The 13,946-nt window shown below is 51.6% G+C and overlaps 2 protein-coding genes across 13 annotated transcripts in view; one reads left to right on the plus strand and one right to left on the minus strand.

The window, feature by feature from the left end:
- SFI1 (SFI1 centrin binding protein) overlaps positions 1 to 13,946 on the plus strand; it is a 55,526-nt gene that overhangs the window by 31,497 nt on the left and 10,083 nt on the right. For 4 of the 8 annotated variants that reach the window (XM_087705896.1, XM_087705899.1, XM_087705897.1 and 1 more), the window contains 8 exons: positions 1,149 to 1,325; positions 1,510 to 1,739; positions 2,685 to 2,777; positions 3,605 to 3,845; positions 4,054 to 4,180; positions 7,581 to 7,680; positions 8,562 to 8,661; positions 10,138 to 10,668. In XM_087705896.1, the coding sequence (XP_087562022.1) occupies positions 1,149 to 1,325; positions 1,510 to 1,739; positions 2,685 to 2,777; positions 3,605 to 3,845; positions 4,054 to 4,180; positions 7,581 to 7,680; positions 8,562 to 8,661; positions 10,138 to 10,245 (1,176 nt within the window). In that variant the 3' untranslated portion in view covers positions 10,246 to 10,668. Of the gene's footprint in view, positions 1 to 1,148; positions 1,326 to 1,509; positions 1,740 to 2,684; positions 2,778 to 3,604; positions 3,846 to 4,053; positions 4,181 to 6,541; positions 6,809 to 7,580; positions 7,681 to 8,561; positions 8,662 to 10,137; positions 10,669 to 13,946 lie in introns of those variants that run through there. The other 4 variants (XR_015695543.1, XM_087705898.1, XR_015695544.1 and 1 more) reach the window with 4 other exon arrangements.
- Positions 11,976 to 13,946, minus strand: part of PISD (phosphatidylserine decarboxylase) — a 69,577-nt gene continuing 67,606 nt past the window's right edge. For 3 of the 5 annotated variants that reach the window (XM_087705903.1, XM_087705904.1, XM_014068312.2), the window contains 2 exons: positions 12,715 to 12,875; positions 11,976 to 12,325 (listed from right to left, as the gene is read on the minus strand). In XM_087705903.1, coding sequence (XP_087562029.1) covers positions 12,101 to 12,325; positions 12,715 to 12,875 — 386 coding nt within the window. In that variant the 3' untranslated portion in view covers positions 11,976 to 12,100. The remainder of the gene's footprint in view (positions 12,326 to 12,714; positions 12,876 to 13,946) is intronic. The other 2 variants (XM_014068314.2, XM_014068313.2) reach the window with 1 other exon arrangement.

The following is a 13,946-nucleotide window of genomic DNA, read 5'->3' on the forward strand; positions in this document are numbered from 1 at the left end:
CGCCTTGGGCTCCCTGGAAGGGCTTTGGAAACACAGGCTGCTCTCTTCTTTAGCCTCTGAAGAGATTCACAGAGTTGAAAGGGACTTTGTAGGTCATCTAGTCCAACCCCCCGCCCAAACAGGAGTCACTACACCATTTCTCACAGAGGACAGTCCAGTTTCTTCTTGAAAGTCTCAAGTGATGAAGCTCCCACAACTTCTGAGTGCAACTTGTACTCCATGGGTTAATTGTTCTCACAGTCAGAAAATTCATTCTAGTTCAGTTTCCATCCATGATTCCTCGCCTGGCCTTCAGGTGCTTTGGAAAATAGCCTGCCCCCCTCATCTCTGGGGCAGTCCCTCAAATATTGGAAGGCTGCTATCCTGTCTCCCCTGGTCCTTCTCTTCACTAGACTAGCCGTGGCCGGTTCCTGAAACCGTTCATTGTATGTTTTAGCCTCCAGTCCCCTCATCATCCATCCTGGTTGCTCTTCTCTGCACTTTTTATAGAGTCTCAACTTCTTTTTACATCGTGGAGGCCAAAGCTGGATGCAGAATTCTAGGTGTGGCCTTACCAAGGCAACACAAAGTAGCACTCATACTTTGCATGATCTTGATTGCATCCCTCTGCCTCAAACATCTTGACTTGCGTTTCCCCCTATATGTGACTTCTCTGCTTTTCTCCCTCCAGAGGCTTCAAAATTAGAGGGATGGGAAGCTAGCAGGGTGTAGCTGTTCTTCAGAACCAAATTCTGCCCAGTGTAGGAACTGCCTGGTTCTTCATTTCTAGAGTTGGTCCATCTGGTTTCCTCATGGCCATCAATTTCTGCTCTCAGGGCTCAGTCAAGCTGTCTGATAGTGCATCCCACTTGGAAAAGCCTCTCCCTGCCCACTAGCTGCCTCTCTCTCTCTTAGGATGAGATTCAGAAAAGAAGAGGAATGCCCTTGGAATGACTGCCCTTGAGGGCTCCCAGAGCAAAGCCCTGGTTTCCCTTGGTTGCAAGTAGTACAACTCCCACTCCACTAGGAGAGCTTCTTTGCACAGGTGGGCCAGGGTTTTTTTCCCCAGCCAGCGTGGTACTCTGTGAGCTCTTCCTCTCGGCCCCTCTTTGGGGCACTGAAAAGGGAAATGCCAGTCTCCAGGCTGCCCCGCTCTGTCTCGCCTGCAGGTGCTGAACGCCTGGCGAGGCTTCATGCAGGAGCAGCTGCGGAAGAAGGGACGGATGGCATGGGCGGCCGAGAGCTACCAGGCGGAGCTGCTGCGCGAGGGCGCCTGCCGCATCCTGAGATACGTGGTTGCCGTGAAGCAGCACCGAGAATGCTTGCAAGCCCAGCATCATCTGCAGGTGAAGCCGGAGCCCGGCTGGCAAGCACATCTCTCACTCCCACCACAGTGCCAGTGGATTTGGGTGTAGTCCCTCCCCAGGCTGATTAGGGGTGGAGGGGAGGGGGCTTCTGCTTGGGGCAGGCTTTTCGTTCCTGGGTGGGATTCGGGGCCTGGGACCAGCCCTTCCTGCTCTCTGCTTGCAGGCCGCCTGTCAGCGTCACCACTTGGTCTACCGCTGCGCCATGATATGGAAGCAGAAGGCTCTTTCCCGAAAGCCCAGCCTGGCACTTTCAGGCATTCCCGCCAAGAAGCATGTGACTTTCGAAGTGCCAAGACTGGGCCACGTCCCTCCTGGTGTTCCCAGGGGACAGGCCAACCTTCCCGGTGTGCCAAGGGACTGTCAGGCTGCTGGAGATTCCATCCTCTCAGATTTGTGAGTCAGAAATCAGAGAATGGAAGAGTTGGATGGGTTCTCAGACCATCTAGTCCAGTGTAGAATTCCACTCTTAGAGCCTCCACATTTGCTGCAAAGGAGAGTCCACTGCCTCAGATCCGTTAAGGAGAAGCTCCTGCAGGAAAGCCCTGGAAACTTCTCATTTAAAGCTATTGCCTTACCTTGTACAGTTCTGCCCCCACTTCCACATGGCAGGTGCGGTCGTGTGGATGGACATGCTCCCCCATCTTCCCCCCATCTCCTTTCTCCCAAGCTGGAGACCCTCAGGGCCCTTCTCATCCCAGCTCTGGTTTGCCAGCTCCTTCCTAAATTTCCCTCTTGTAGACAGGAGAGGAGCTGTGACTTCCCTTAGTTGGGATCCTGTACTTTGGTTCAGGCTGCCAAGGACTGGATTTTTCTGCAGCTGCATCACTCAGTTTGCTCCAATTTGGCTTGCAACGTACATACTACAAGGGGTGAGTTTCCCCTGCGAAGGAGGAGCAAGAGAAGAGCTGATACTGCAACAGAACACTTCCCCTGTGCCCAGAGCCTCGGAGCCCCTTTCTCCAGCTTTCACTCTGAGCGGGGAGGGATGCCCCATCTCGAGGCCTCCTGGGTGTCCTGCTTGGATCATCTGCCATGAATCGCTAGGCTGTCGGTGGGCCTCAAGACTGCAGCTCAGAGGAGGCAGAAGGGCTGTTTGGCAATAAGGTGGCCTTTGGGAGTTAGTTTCCTCCACAGCCTTTTCCTTAACCTGGGCTGGCCATTGCCTTTTCTCCTAGCCTCTTTGCCCCCCACCCCCGCAATAGTCCTGGATAAAGGCTTGGGGGATGGAGGAGGAGAGCTTGGGCAACCCAGCATTGTGCAAAGCCCCTTTGCATGCGTCCTGCTGGTGGCAGCTGCCACTGGGATGCCAAGCAAGCAGTACTTTACTCCTGCCCACAGATACACGGCTCGCCAGGTGAGGCTGCAGCCTCGTAGACCCGATTTCCTGGTACCATTTCCTGAGAAAAGGGGGCTGCCACATGCAGGGAAGTGGTAAGTGGACAACAAGAACAGCAGCAAGCGTCGGATCAGGTTTCTGGCCCTCATAGTTAGTCTCTTTTCTGTAATTCTTTTGGGCCTGCCAACACATTGATTTGGGTCCAAAGTTCAGGTGCAGGCAAACATTCGGGCATCCCAGTCAAAATGTATGTTCCAGGGAACTGCAAAGATATCGTAATTGTATGTGGGAAAGACCTTGGAGGACGGGGTGAAGAAATGTGAGCAGTCAGATAAGGGAAGACACTGCCCACACCTGCCTAATGGGTGGAGAAAGGGACATCTTTTTGCAAATGCCAGAATGGGCTTCCTCTTGAGGTGCTGTCAGGGTGGCCAGAGTGACTCTGACTCACCACCCCAAGACCAGCCTCCCAATTGGAGCTCTGATCAGGATCCATATCGTAGCCAAATTCAGCCATGTGAATAAATTTGTTCCAACCTTTCAAGTGGCAGAATCCCAGCTTCCTCATTAGATAAGCCACTTTATGATGTTTAAATTAGAACTTGCTAAATAATAACCCACGAACAAATCACGATCAATTGGGCTGCATCACTCCATTCAGGGACCAGCATCCCTGGCCGATTTCCAAGGAAGGTTTGTCACTGGACAGGAAGCCCCCGGCCAGCACTAGATGTGCCCAAGGGAAGGGGACAGTTATCAGCAGAGACCTGTGTGTGCGTGCGTGCAGTGTTTTGGATGTGATGGCTTTGCTTCCAGCTGTGGTAAAAAGACCTGGGAAAGGCATAAGCATATATGAATAGAAGTTTAGGAAAAACACTGAGTATTTATACAAAAACTAGCAAATCTTTCTCCCCCTCCACAGGCTGGAAAGCTCCGCTGGCTTTGCTCAGCCAATGGCAGCAGGGCCCCTCCTGCCTGTCCCCCCCAGCATCGGCCCTTCACCGTCCCCTTTTAGCGGCTGCGGTGACTCTTCTGGTTCCTTTCCCAAACCTGGACCCCCTCCCCCCAGGAGTCCTTGGCTTCACAGCCCCACCAGTGCTGCCCCAGAGCTGCAGCCCCCCTCCTCCTTCACGCTGGGGACAAAAAGGGCAAGTGTTGAGACGGTGAGCATCTGGAAAGCAGCATCTGCTCTGCTGCTCCCCCTGGCCTTTTGTTTGGGGGGGGGGTGGCTCGGAGTCTGGATTGTGGCATTCAGTGATCCAGTGACTGATGGCCAAGGAACTCAATCCAGGGCCCTCGTGGGGGCTTCATGTGGACCAGTGAGCCCAGTTTAGAGCCACAGGTGTGATAGTCTCTTTTGCCCTTCCCCAGCCCTCCCTCAGCCCTCCGGCTGCAGCCCCTGGCAAGGAGAGGCCAATGGTGGTCTCAAGGGGGCCTTTGCTGGCACCCAAAGATTTTACAAGAGGAAGAAGGAGCCCACCTCTTTGCGGAAAAGCAGGTAAGGCTGGAATTCTGCTACACTTTTCAAAAGAAACGTTTTCCATGCTGGCTTCATCAAAGGGATGTGCGACAAATACGGGGGAGATTCTGGACAGAGAGGCAGGAATCCTTAAATAAGCAAAGAAACATTTATTCAGTCCTGAGAGGCAGGATGGTGTTTGGAAGAGACTTCCTGATTCACCAGGAGGGGGCGCTAAAGCCAGTCAGGCTGGCAAGATACCATCACCAGAGCCAATCTCAACAGAGCCGAGTTTGAGTCTTCCTGCAGATTTGAGTTTCTGATCTGGCCTAGGATGGGGCTGCTCCTTGGGAGGCCATAATTGGAGGGGCATTTGAATTGGGTTGGAGCCACCTTCGCTTCGGGGTGGGGGGGTGGGGGGTGTCCCTCTGGCTGAGCGGTGCTTGTGATCAGCCTCATAGGACAGTCTAAGGATCCACACCCCCAAAGCTGTGAGCAGGGCCTGCTGCAGGAGACTACCTAGCAGGAGTAGCCTCTGCCGCCTCTGGATGAGCAACTCTTGCCTGAATTCATAGGATTTGAGCTTAGCAAAGGAAGAGGCCCGGCTGAAGACCGACTGGGCAAGGGTGGGATGTCACCTTCTTGGAAATTCCTCTCTGGGTTCTTGATCTTCCACCAGCCGTGGTCCTAAGATAGGAGAAGGGGAGGTGATTCTCAGGGACCCTCCGATGGCTCTGATGGGACAGGCTTTGAGCTCCTCTCTTTGAGGTTGGGCTGTAGAGGCAAGTTGAGTGTTCTCTCATATGCCACCTAAGGGGCTGCATGGCAGGATCACTTTTTGGGATGCCCAAACTGTTCAGAAAAGTTCATAAGTTGTGGGAGCTTCATCCCTGGAAGCTTTCAAGAGGGGACTGTCAGAAATGGTGCATGGTCTCCTGCTTGGGCTAGATGACCTACAAGGTCCCTTCCAACTCTGTTAACCTGCAAACGGACTTCTGCACTGGTGTTGGGAGTGGCGCTGGCAGGTGGTGCTGGGCAACTTCAACTTTGTCGGTCTGGGAGAGAATTCCAGGAAGGCTTAGCCATGTCTGGTCATCATGGTGCCAATGGCATCCGTTGGCCCATCAGCCATTGGTCTGACCTTGATATCAGCACAACCTTAAGTGATCTGAATGTGGAGGATGTGATGGTTAGTCCATTGGGCCACAGTCCTCCTCCGATTTGCATGAATGGCCCAGAGGAGGAACTGGTTGGTCTCTGGTGCCTGGAGGCCAGACTGCTTGGCACCCAAGTGGCTGGTCTCATCTGCAGGTTCCGGAGAGTTCCTTGGTTGAGGAACCCCAGGAGATGGAGCAGCAGAAGGGGCTGGAGACCTTCTTGACCACATAAAGTACATACGCCACAGAAAAGTAATATGCCATGATGGAGCTTTTTCCTTTTCCCACTCTTACTACATTGAGCAAAGAATACCTGATTCAGGGGTCATTTGTGATCTGTTTTTGCTCCCAGGAGGCTTCCCTGAAGCCTGCTAGGCCAAAAATGGGGGTGGGGGGTGGGGGTGAAGGTGCTGCAAAATAGAGAGAGAGGGAGGGAGGGCAAAGGAGAGGGAGGGAGGACCACAAACCTGGCACTAGACGCAGCTTCAGAGGATACCTTGAAAGAGCACAGCAATCCAGGGCTGGAAGGGATCTGGAGGTCATCTAGTCCAACCCCCTACTCCAGCAGGAGATTGTTAAAGTGAGTTTCTGTCTTTTGACCACCCCAGTCACATGACTACATAGCCACACCCACCCAGTCACATCCCCCCCCTCTCCAAGCCATGGCCACAGAACTGGTAGCAAAGAAGTTTTAGATTTCACCACTGACCTGATTAGCCATTAGCTGCTCTCTTCTGGGAGGTGAACCTTGACAGTTACTGCAGGGCTGCCTTCACATGTTTGTGCAATGGGTTGTCTATAAAAAAAACTGCACAAATGTTCTCAGGCTTGGACTCTGGACAATGCCTGATGAAATGGGGAAGCTTCCTTGGGATTCTTTGTGGTTTGGTGATTAGGAGCAAGCAGTGTGCAGAATGGGGCAAGTCACCTGTGGGCTGGATCTGTGCCCAACCTGGCTTCTACGTGAGGTTGTGTGAAGGAAAATTCAGAAAAATTGTCAGCGCTTAAAAGGGCAGTTTCAGTGGTTGGTGCCAGAGGGCCTCTCCAGGAAAACATGGAGGCATTGGAGTCATTAGCCCATTTGGAGTGAAATATTTGTCATGCCCAGTTAGCCAGAAATGCTTGGGAATCTTGACCCGGTGCGAGGGAGGTGTGTGGGAATGGATGGGAACAACTGAATGAATCCTGGCAAGGCAGAGGTAGTGCTTGTCCCAAAATTGTCTGGTCTTTTCTCCCCTTGTAGTTCTGGATGGAACTGTGCTCCCCCAGAGAAAGGAGGCCTGTGACCCAGAGATCATCCTGGCCTCGTGGCTACCCTTGAGAGCCACGTGGCCGCCACAGCCAGGGGACAGCACCAACCTCAACTCTACCTGGCAGTAGTTTCCCAGGGCCTTAGCACTTCCAGTGTGGGCTGCTGCAGTGTGCTGCATGGGGGGGCCATTTGGAAGCTGCAGTCAGAACAGGACAGAATTTGTGAATGCGAACTATTGAGCGTGGCACCAAGCTTGCAAGAGCTGAGTTAGTTGCCAGTAAGTTTCCAAGATCCATAGATGGCTTGGCACCAGATCTGCCTTTTCTGCTTAGGGAGCCGAGACCACGTGAGAGGCTGAGGAAGAACAGGGGGTAGAAGGGAAGGGATGGGAGTAGAACAGACCGTGTCTCTGACGTGTCCATCCTATGGAGTTTCTTGACCCAGAATTGAAGCGTCACTGGTGGTTTTGAGGTGGGGTAGTCAAGAGGAGATTGTTCTGGAGAGCATCTGGATGATGGCTGTTTTTACTGGATAGACCATTGCATTTGGGGGGCGGGAGTATTGTTGGATTGTGTGTAAACCACTAGAGTCCATGTGGAATCAGCAGAATGCAAGTCTTACGATTAGCTCCTTTCCCAAATATGCTTTTCATCCCCCCTTTTAGAAAAGTGTCATTTCATGTATCAGGGAATCTCAACCCAATCCAATATATTTAAGAAAGAAAGCAGCAGAATTCTGAAATAGGCATTTGATGCTTCATAAGCATGGCAGGAACTTGACTTTTGCAGAGGAAAACCTGTGAATTTGAGGGTATCAGCCATTTAGCCTTCCAAGTCAAAGATTGGGTTGGTCTTGATAGGTGGAACAATTGGATCAGGTTTCATCCTGGCAGCTCTTTCATACCTGAGGAAGGAGACTGGGAAAGAGATCAATCTCCCCAAATTTTGCCAAGTTCGAGGCAATTTCTAGAAGGAAAGTGGGATGGGAAAATTGTTCCAAAGGCTAAGCCAGTGACTTCTTTTTGTTTTAGAAACCAAGCGAGGAAAGACTGAAATTCAGCCGCTGGAGGATGAGCTCCAATGTATTGGGCAAAAGATGCAGGATTACTACAGCCAGCAGCAGGAACTGAAGTGGGTCCCAAAAACGCCTTTCGGTCCCAATTCAGGGGCCGGTTTCTGCTTTGCAGAAGAGTCTGAACCGGGAGGACCCCTCGGCTGTGGAGGATGGTCATGAAGGCCTCCTCCTCCTCCTCCCTAGCACTGGTGAAGTTACCTGATTTGGGTAATGAAACACCTGCATAAATACAGCCAATCTCAGAGAGCCCCTCAGGCCTCCTCCTGTGGAGCTGGGAGGCTGGATGGATGCTGCAGAGCATGGCCTCCTCTGCCCTGCCTTGCGCGACCCACTGCCTTCTCCTTGCCCCTTCAGAGGTGCTGTGGGCATGTTGGGAAGCAGGGCTCTGGGGAGGAGGAAGGGCCTGGGTGGGGGCAAGCTGGGGCTCTTTGATGGAGTGGGGGGGGGAGAGGGGCTATGGTTCTCCCACCAAGGAAGGATCCAACCCAGCCTGACCTGCCATGAAGAGTCATCCCCTCTTCCCTCCGAGGGGGCACTGAAGTGGGGCTGGTTGTCAACCAGTTTCCTTGTGAAGCCAAGTTGGTGTTGGGTGGAAGTCATGCTCCAGGGGGATATCATGAAAGGCAGTGGCTCTGTGTGTGGAGGGGCTGCCTAGCAGTCAGAGCAGATTGGAAACCAAGGCCCTATTGAAGGCGGCTGGGCCTGTTCTGTCCTGGATAGCCAGTGTTTATCTCGGAACGGGTTTTGCCATCTAGCTTTCTTCTGTTTCCTATTTCTTTCTTTTACTGTTTCTAATCAAGGGCTTGTTTTCTGTTGTTACTTTCATTTAAAAACACAAAACAATCACATCAGCTGTTGATGGGAGCTTTAGGCACTTTGCCTGTCGCACCGGCTGCTTCTCTGCAAGAACAATGAACCGTTTTCACTTGGCTTTTAGGTTCTGCCAGCGACAGGAACGGCTTCTTAGCAAGTGGCTGGAACTGAGAGGAGTTGGGGAACCCTCCGATGCGCAGGAAATCCGTGAGAAGCTGGGCCAGGTATCAACTGGAGGTCTGTGGGGTCACTGACAGGCAGGCCAGAGCAAGTGCTGCAATGTTTCAGCTTCAAGAGGAGTGGAAATGAGCCTTGCAACTACCCCACCCCCAAGATACCTTCTGCCTTTGGCAGGCTCCTGGTTTCTTTCTTGTAGTTCTAGCACTGAGCATGGAGACTCACTTTTACCTTCAAAGATTTTAAAGGCAAGTCAGCAAAAATAGCACAGGTGAAAACTGGAACATTGTAGGAATTGCAGGAGCTGTTACTAGACAAAATTGTTTTGTGCCTTTTTCTATCACAACAGAATATCCTGATTTTCTTAAGTGTCCATATAATGTATCCCCAAGGTCTGGATTTTCTAGCAGAAATTGCTATGCTGAACCTGTTAACCAGTTTCAGAATCCAGAAAATTGGCAGCTGCATCGTAATTCACAGGTTGCTTAGCACCCTCCGCATACCTTTCCATGGTATTTGCAAACAAGAGAAATTATGGTTGATCTTAGACACAAGCCTAAAGTTGAGACCAGTGTTTCTCTGGCAGCTTGAAGACATGTGGACTTCAACTCCCAGAATTCCCAGCAAGTGTAAGAGTTGAAATTGGCTTATCTCAAAAGTACCAATGTTGAGATCCATTGGCTCAGACTCATGAAATTGGGAGGAACATAACAAGTCATCTGGTCCAAGCGCTCAGGGATTCATTGGACGCTCGGGCAAATGACCATTCAGCCCGTTTCAAAGCTTCCAGCAAGAGAGGCCAGGCTCCCTTCTTCCGACTCCTTCTCAGCTCATATAGTCCAGAGGTTTCTCCTGATGTGTAGCCTGGACCACCTTCCTTGCTCTTGTCCTACCAGAGGTGGCAGAGGGTGAGAAAAAAAGCCCATTGCCACCTCTGGGTGATATCTTCAGATACCTAAAGATTGCTGTCATATCTGGTCATCTGTAGATGAGACACACACACATTCTTCAACTTCTCCAACTGTGCAGGTCCTGGGTTGTGGGCCCTTCCCCAGTTTGCCTCTCTCCCTTCCCCCCCCCCATTTCTCTCTCTCTCTCTCTCTCTCTCCTTTTTGACCTGTGGTGCCCAGAACTAGAGGAATATTCCCAACAGGTCTCGATTAAGGCAAAGGAGAGGTACAAGGACTTCTCCTGACTCCTGTTAACACACTCCAAAATAAGGCTTCTTGTCTTTTAGGGGAGACATTTTATGGCTAACCCCACATTTTGCTTGGAAATCTGCTTGGGGTAAATGAAGCTGCTCTTGCTTCCCCCAAATCCCCCTGAGAAATAAACTTAGAATGAAACTGGCAGTTCAGGGGATTGAGGACCAAGGGTAAGCAGAAGTTGGTGGTAGCTCAGGGAAAAATGGAGGCTAGCCATCGTTTCAGAAAGGTACAGCCTGCCATGCTCTCCGTAGCTGAATTGGGCTGTCCCTCACCCACGGGGCTCTTCATGTTCCTGGGGTGGTTTGTTTTTTGCAGCTGAAGGTGCAGATTGCCTCACTTGTAAGCACGTTGGAAGGAGAGCGGCAGCTGATGCAGAAATACATGAGCCGCGTCCAGGCCATCCGAGCGGCTCTGAAGACGTAGGCAACGGCACCTCCACCTCCTGCTGGGGTGGTTGCGCATGGAGGACTCTGCCTTTCCTTCTGCCTGGCCGGAGAAGCTGCTCCCACCGGTTTGGATAGTTCCCACGCATTCCTCAGAGGACCCTCAAACTGAGCCACCCCAGGAAAGAAAGAGGGGACTTGCTTTTGAGAACCCCTCTGGAGGATTTCTCAGAATTAAAACACTTTAAAAGTCAAAGCAGAGTCAGTTCTTATTTTTACTTTAAAACATTTGCCATTAATGAGTTAATGTCTTAAGTTGTACATTTTGACATACAAAAATACTGTGCTACTGATACAGTTGAAAAATAAAAGGATTCTCCATGTTGGAGAAATTCACAGCGTCACCAAGAAACCCACTCCCGTTTGTTTAGGGTTTGGGTGACACCCCCCCCCCAAGCCCACCGCTTCACAGGACCTGGCCCTGAACTGCTTTCTGACGACGGAGACCAACTGAAGGGGCTCCTCTACAGCAGAGTCAGAGCAACCAGAAAACAGAAAGCCCAGAATTGTACTGCAATGCAAGCAAAGAGAAGCAAGTGATTCCTCTCCACTGATAGAGCAAGGCACAGCTATCTGTCATTTTGTCTCCCAATGGCAGCAGAGTACAGGATAATGTTGGAGGATGGAAGAGCTGTTTTCTGGTTAAGGACTTCACTTCTGCATTAAGGAAGGAAGGAAGGGACCAGCCATCACAAAGGACCCACTTTCTGGCCTTTCATCCCTCACAGCCACAGAAAAAGGCCCTCGTCATAGAGAAAATAGGACACTGCTCTGATCAAGTCCTGTCCTATATTTAGCTACATCCTGGGTGTCTCCTAAAACTACTGGCCATTAAAAAAGAGAGGCAGATTTGGGGTGATGTGGCATCACCCCAAAGTCTAAAGCCTATAAATGATATTTTAGGGCAATGGGGAGAATTTATCGTGATCAATTCTGCTTCCTTCTCAGCCGCCTCCTTGACTAGCTCCAGCAGAGAATTAGACATTAGTTCATAGGAGAAGAGATGAGAATTATTTAATATTCCTAAAGGTGTTTTTTTAGTAGTGCTGGGCAGAGTCCACCGGCCACTTCCCTGCACAGAGGGAAGAGAAGGAAACTCGTGCCTTGCAGTGGGACTGGGGTGCGTTTCGGCAAGCCAGGTTCAAGAAAGGAGAATGATCTCCCCCGTGCAACACAGAAAAGGTGAAGGCCCAGCACCGCAAGACCATTTTAGAAGTTGGAGGAAGAGACCAGCTGGGCTCCTCCAATCCAAATGCTGAACAAGTGAAACGCTGAACACAGACTTGATGTTGGACATCATAAACCTCTGCTTTAAAGGGAGAGAACTAGATTTTAGCCGGTTTCTTAATCGAAATTCAAGCTGCATTTTTTTTGTTTAGCCCTCCCTCTTCTCTAGGATTGGACTGAAAAATGGGTGTATGTAAACTTAAATGTAATGAGGCCAGTTGGATCCTGTCCCTTTAAAGGAGAGAGCTTCCTTCTGCCTTTCCTCTTCCTCTTGGCTGCAGAGCTTACAGCATCTCTGTGCAGAGCTTGAGAAGCGGCACAAAGGCAGGCTGCGTATTGAGCAAGAGGGAGAAGCTGCCGTCGTTCCGGATCCCCGAGGGAAGAAAAGCCACCTGATCCATGCTCTTAAGGGCCACGGTCCCCCATCAATCCGCAACCCTCCTGATGAGGCTAGCCCCCCCCCGCTCCCCCCCCCCCCCGGTTGAGACTAAGGACTCATTCTCTTCACTCAGGTCCTGCTGAGCAATACTCCACCACACCGAACGGCTTCCTTGTATGAACGGAGTCCCTGTCCATAGAAAAGCCCCTCCCCTCTGACCACCCAGACCTCAGAGGGACCCCAGAGCCTCCCCAAAGCGGATTTTCTGGCCAGGCTTCAAGTAGAAGTTGAAATCTTTGGGCGCCTCAAAGATCAGAACAATTGTTGAGCCTAAATTAAATTCGCCTAAATGTTCTCCTTTCCTCATGGGAATGCCTTCATGGTCCTTGTGGGTTACAAAGCTGAAGTCGTTGAATGAGCCTTTGCTGTAGCGAGGGCTGTTGGTCTGCAGCTTCTGCCAAGAGAGAGGGGGGAGGGGGAAAGGGGGTTGACATGGCAGGTGAGGAAGGCGCAGGTGGCCACTTTCACGCTTCATCCGTTGTCCAACCTCCATGCGTTAAAGATGGGTGAGGCTGATGGGGGAACCCAAGGCTGGTGGCCCTGCCTGATCCTGGGGAAACCCTGCCAGCCTTGACCCAACTCGGGTGTCCTCAAAGTGGCAGGAGCAGCAGCTTCCAGGGTCCACAAGCCATCTAAGCTGCCCCCCTGCCAACTCAATCACCTGGTGGCCCCCCAGCTATTCTAAAGCCTGGTGTCCTTGTGCCTCTGAGCAGGGGCCAGTAGGCAGGAATGCCGGGGCTCATCCACACCACCTACAAATGCTTCCCTTTGAAATTTCCTCACCTGATCGCAGTAAATGCGGATGGAGCCCACGTTCTGAGCTCCCACGGCTGTCAAGGAAAAGAAGCCGTGTTTCCAATAGCCCGACAGGACAACCCGCTCGTTATGGCAGAAGAGTTCCTTGATCCAACGGGCTACGCCGGGGTTCACAGACATCAGGGCACCTGAGGAGAGAGCAAGTCTCTGCTGTTGCTTTGGCTTATCCAAAAGCTGGGAAGAGAAGAGAGGTTGTGGGAGGGGAGATGCCAGAAGACCATCTCGGGGGCCCTTTGAGGCACTCCAATGTTTGAAGACAATGTCCAGAAGAGAAGGATGGTCCCAGGCATTCACTGAACCTGCTGTCCTGGTGGTTAGAATGTAGGATTGCAGGCAAACTCTACCCACTATCTGGAGTTTGACCCTGACCTTCTGAGGTCGCTAAAATGAGGACCCAGATTGTTGAGGGCAAATCTGTAACCCGTACAGAGAAGGCTGTAAAGCACTATGGGGTGGTAATGTTGTAAGTTTAAGTGCTAGTGAAGAGAGAGGAAGGGGGAGAGGGCTTGCCAGGGCAGACTGAGGGAGAAAAACTAGAGGTGGGGACTTGATTCGTTCCCCCAGGAAGGGAATTCCCGCAAGGTTACATATAGCTCTGGACTGCTGCTGTTTGAGCTACTGTGGGGATAGCACTAGCAATAGCTTCCATCCCACTTCACAGTGCTTTCCAGCCCTCTCTATGCGGTTGACAGAGTCAGCCTCTTGCCCCCAACCATCTGGGTCCTCATTTGACCCACCACGGAAGGACGAGTCAACCTTGAGCAGGTCAAGATCGAACGCTTGGCAGCGAGATCAGTTAGCTTGCAATACTGCACTTTAGCCACTGTGCCACTACGGCTCAAGTTAGCTGAAGCGGGTGCTGTTCTCCTGGACCTCTGAGGGGGCCGGAAGTGATGGGAAAGGGCTTAAGGCCTCCCCCTCCCTTTTGGTTTCCTGACCCTACTCAGCTGCCAGAGATGGGGCTTCTCAAGACTCCACCCAGCCCCCTTTCTTGCTAGAATGCCTTCCAGCACCTCCCAGTTGTTCAAGGGAGCAAGGACTGGGCCGTGGCTGAAAGAGCCCAGCATTTGCTAAGCAAATAAAGTTCCGGCCTGAGGGCTGCGGGCCAATCTCCTTTAAGAATAGCCACCTTTGATCGGTCCCTGGGACAAAGACTTTGGATCCCAAAATGATTTCTAATTCAAGGCTTCCTCTTTGTC

Source organism: Thamnophis sirtalis, unplaced genomic scaffold, assembly GCF_051295495.1.
Source record: "Thamnophis sirtalis isolate CommonGarterSnake01/CBP01778 unplaced genomic scaffold, rThaSir2_p1.2 scaffold_2, whole genome shotgun sequence".
Taxonomy (NCBI): domain Eukaryota; kingdom Metazoa; phylum Chordata; class Lepidosauria; order Squamata; family Natricidae; genus Thamnophis; species Thamnophis sirtalis.